General features: G+C 60.3%; 2 protein-coding genes across 2 annotated transcripts; one reads left to right on the top strand and one right to left on the bottom strand.

The window, feature by feature from the left end:
* Positions 1 to 504: 504 nt before the first annotated feature.
* Positions 505 to 1,050, top strand: METBIDRAFT_77521 (translation machinery-associated protein 20; the record flags this gene model as incomplete). Its single annotated transcript, XM_018858716.1, has 1 exon — positions 505 to 1,050. One exon carries the CDS (start codon positions 505 to 507, stop codon positions 1,048 to 1,050), a length of 546 nt encoding a protein of 181 aa, XP_018712498.1.
* Positions 1,051 to 1,082: 32 nt separating this feature from the next.
* Positions 1,083 to 2,636, bottom strand: METBIDRAFT_40044 (uncharacterized protein; the record flags this gene model as incomplete). Its single annotated transcript, XM_018857222.1, has 1 exon — positions 1,083 to 2,636. One exon carries the CDS (start codon positions 2,634 to 2,636, stop codon positions 1,083 to 1,085), a length of 1,554 nt encoding a protein of 517 aa, XP_018712499.1.
* Between the last annotated feature and the right edge of the window lie 726 nt (positions 2,637 to 3,362).

A 3,362-nucleotide genomic window follows, 5' to 3' on the forward strand; every position in this document is an offset into this window, starting at 1 on the left:
GCCCCCCCCCCCCCCCCCACTTCGGTCTTGAAGTCCGTAGTCCGCCTGGTGCCTCGCTCGGTGTCGGTGTCCCCCACCACATCTTGAGCTGGATGCCGGGATGCAAAGCAAGCCTCGGCCTGGGTTTGCGTCTCCGGCAACGGGCCAGAACAACCTCACAGCAGGGTCACTTTTGAGTGCGGCCACACCAAGGTTCTCCCGATGGTGGCGCTGTAATTATCGACCCTGACAATCCCGCCTTCTATACTCTAACATTCCTGCCTTTTCTACCTGACATTCCTGCCTTTTCTACCCTGACATTCCTGCCTTCTCTACTCTAACATTCCTGCCTTCTCTCCTCTGACATTCCTGCCTTTTCTACCCGTTCCTCTGTCCGTAGACGAGGGCCTGCAGACAGGCCCGGTCCCCGGCCGGCATCAGCGCAGCGATACTAGCAAGTCCAGCCCATCTCCTCTGCAACAGCCCTCCTCTGCAACAGCCCTCAAAACACACATTTGCCCCGACATGTTCAAGAAGTTCGGCAAGGCGGAGATCCACTCGCGCTCCAACATCAAGCTGTCCGCGCAGCGAGGCTTGAAGTCGAGTTTCACGGCGCAGTACGAGGACTTGGAGCCGGTCATCGACTCCATCATCCCCAAGAAGTCCCAGGCCATTTTGATCAAGTGCGAGGAGAAGATCCTGTTGTACTCGGTGGACGGCGAGGTGGTGGTGTTCCAGACCTTCGGCGACTTGGTGCCCACGTTGAAAATCGTGCACAAGTACCCGGACTGCTTCCCCAAAGTGAAGGTGGACCGCGGCGCCATCAAGTTCGTGTTGTCCGGCGCCAACGTCATGTGCCCCGGCTTGACGTCTGCCGGCGCGCAGTTGCCCGCCGGAAACCTCGAAAAAGACGCCATCGTGACCATCTACGCCGAAGGCAAGGACACGGCCTTGGCCGTGGGCCGCTTGTTGATGAGCACGGACGACATCAAGTCCATCAACAAGGGCATCGGCATCGAGTTGTTGCACTATTTGGGCGACGGCTTGTGGTACCTCGACGAGAGCTCGTGATGGGCGCGGCGTGCCCGGGTCCCCGCGTCGGTTTATAGTACATATATGCGGTGATTGTCCGAGAACCCGTGGCTCTGGAGGCTGGCGGCGTCGTCGGCCATGGGCTCGCGCGGCCCCAGCGCGGCGTCGTCGTGGACGTAGTAGAAGAGCGACACGTCGAGAACGTAGCGGCGCACGTGCCGGGCCACGAGGCCTTTGAGCCGGAGCACCGGGCTGTTCTGCGCAAACACGCGCGAGAAGAGCTCCGTGTCGGGGCTCGCCGCCAAGCGCACCGAGAGCCGGACCCGCCGATCGACGGAGAAGCCGCCCGGCCGGCCCGGCCGGCCCGGCTCCGCGGAGACGTGGTATTTCGTGAGGAGCGCCTGCCAGCGCCGGGTGTTGGAGCACGCGAGCCGGCCGGCCCGGACCTCGGCCATGAAGTGGAGCTCGCCGTTGCGGATCTCCAGCGCCTGCAACGGGCTGCCGTTGAGCTTGCACACCGCGCGGTGTGGCTGGCGGGCCCAGGCCTGGCACTCCAACCGGCCGATCAAAGCGAAGGCCTCCTCTTCCGGCGAGAGCCCGTCGAAAACCGGGCAGCCGTTGATGCGGAGCTCGCGGAGAGCCGGGAACTTGCCGGCGAGCGCGTCCACGTCCTCGTAGGAGGAGATCGGGTTCCGCCGGAGATCGAGCGTCCGCGTGTGGGGGAACACGGGCAACGCGGCCACGTCCGAGATGCAGTTGTCCGCCAACACCACGTGCGCGAGCGTCTGCAAATGGAGTGCCGGCGGGACCAGGCGCAAGCTGTTGAAGGACAAGTCGACGGCCTGCAAGCGGGGCGGCGGCCGCCATTCGGCGAGCCATTGGTCGTCGATGCCGTTGGCCGCCAACTCGAGGCGGGTCACGTGCGAGAGGTCCAAGCACAGGAGTGCCCCGGCCAGCACGTATGTCGCCGAAAGCGCCACCTCGCGGACGGACGCGGGGAACACAGTCCACGACGCGGGCCCCGGCATTGGAGCCGGCAAACGCCGGAGCCGGTTCCCGTTCAAATTCACGGCTTGCAAGCGGGGAAAATGCCGCACGATCTGCGCCACTTCTGCCCAGTCCACGAGCAAGTTGGAGCCCAAGTCCAACGTGTGGGCGCTGAACAGAGGACTCCCTGGAGCCGGCTCCGGGCTGGATTTGCCTCCAACTGCCCGGATCTGTTGATGGTCCACCATCACCACGCCCAATGCGGCCACGTCGGCCTGCACCTCACTGAGCCGCCCGAACCCGTACTTCTCCACGGTCTTGGAGCCTATCTTGACCGTCTCCACAAGCGCCATGGAGTTGGCCTCGCTGGAGTAGCGGCGGCGCACCGCGTCAAGGAACAGGCACGGCGCGTCGATGTTTTTGTTGGACGCCTTGATGAAAGACCCGGCGTTGGGGACACGGGTGCAGAAGTACCGGACGCCGGCGAGCTCGCCACTATGCTTACCCCGGGCCTTGTCGTCCCATTCGACGCCATAGGCCACGACCCCGGGGCCCCACGCCGGAAGAACGCCTACATACCGGACCGTGCCCAAGCACCCCAGCACGGAGATCCTGTCGGAGACGGAGAACGCCGGCATTTTCTACGCGAGTCGTGGGGTAGCGCTGGTGCCGAGGCGCGAGTTGAGATGGCACGGCGCCGCGCTGTATGCCGGCCGCCTGGGATCTCCGGTCTTGTTTTGGAAAAGAGGTGTTGGAGGTGGAGGGTGGTGTGTTTGGAGGTGAAGGCTGGTGTGTTGGAAGTGGCAAGATTTAGTATGTCTGGAATTGGCAAGGTTAGTGGATTTGGGAGTGACAAGATTGGTGTATTTGGAAGTGGCAAGGGTTTGTATATCTGGAAGTAGTAAGGCTTCGTGAATGTGGAATTGGCAAGATTAGTCTGTCTGGAATTGGCAAGGTTTGGTGTGTTTGGTAGTGGCAAGATTAGTAAATCAGGTAGTGGCCAGATTTAGTATATCTGGAATTGGCAAGGCTTAGTGTATTTGGAAGTGGCAAGGTTAGTGTGTCTGGATTTGGCAAGGTTTTGTATATCTGGAATTGGTAAGATTTAGTAAATCTGGAATTGGCAAGGCTTCAGTATATCTGGTTTTGGCAAGATTTAGTGAATCTGGAAGTGGCAAGGTTGGTGTATTCGGAATTGGCAAGGTTAGTGTATCTGGTAGTGGCAAGATTTAGTATGTCTGGAATTGGCAAGGTTAGTGGATTTGGAAGTGACAAGGTTGGTGTATTCGGAATTGGCAAGGTTAGTGTATCTGGTAGTGGCACGATTTAGTATGTCTGGAATTGGCAAGGTTAGTGGATTTGGA

The sequence above is a fragment of the Metschnikowia bicuspidata genome (assembly GCF_001664035.1).
Source record: "Metschnikowia bicuspidata var. bicuspidata NRRL YB-4993 chromosome Unknown METBIscaffold_2, whole genome shotgun sequence".
NCBI classification, from domain to species: Eukaryota; Fungi; Ascomycota; class Pichiomycetes; order Serinales; family Metschnikowiaceae; genus Metschnikowia; species Metschnikowia bicuspidata.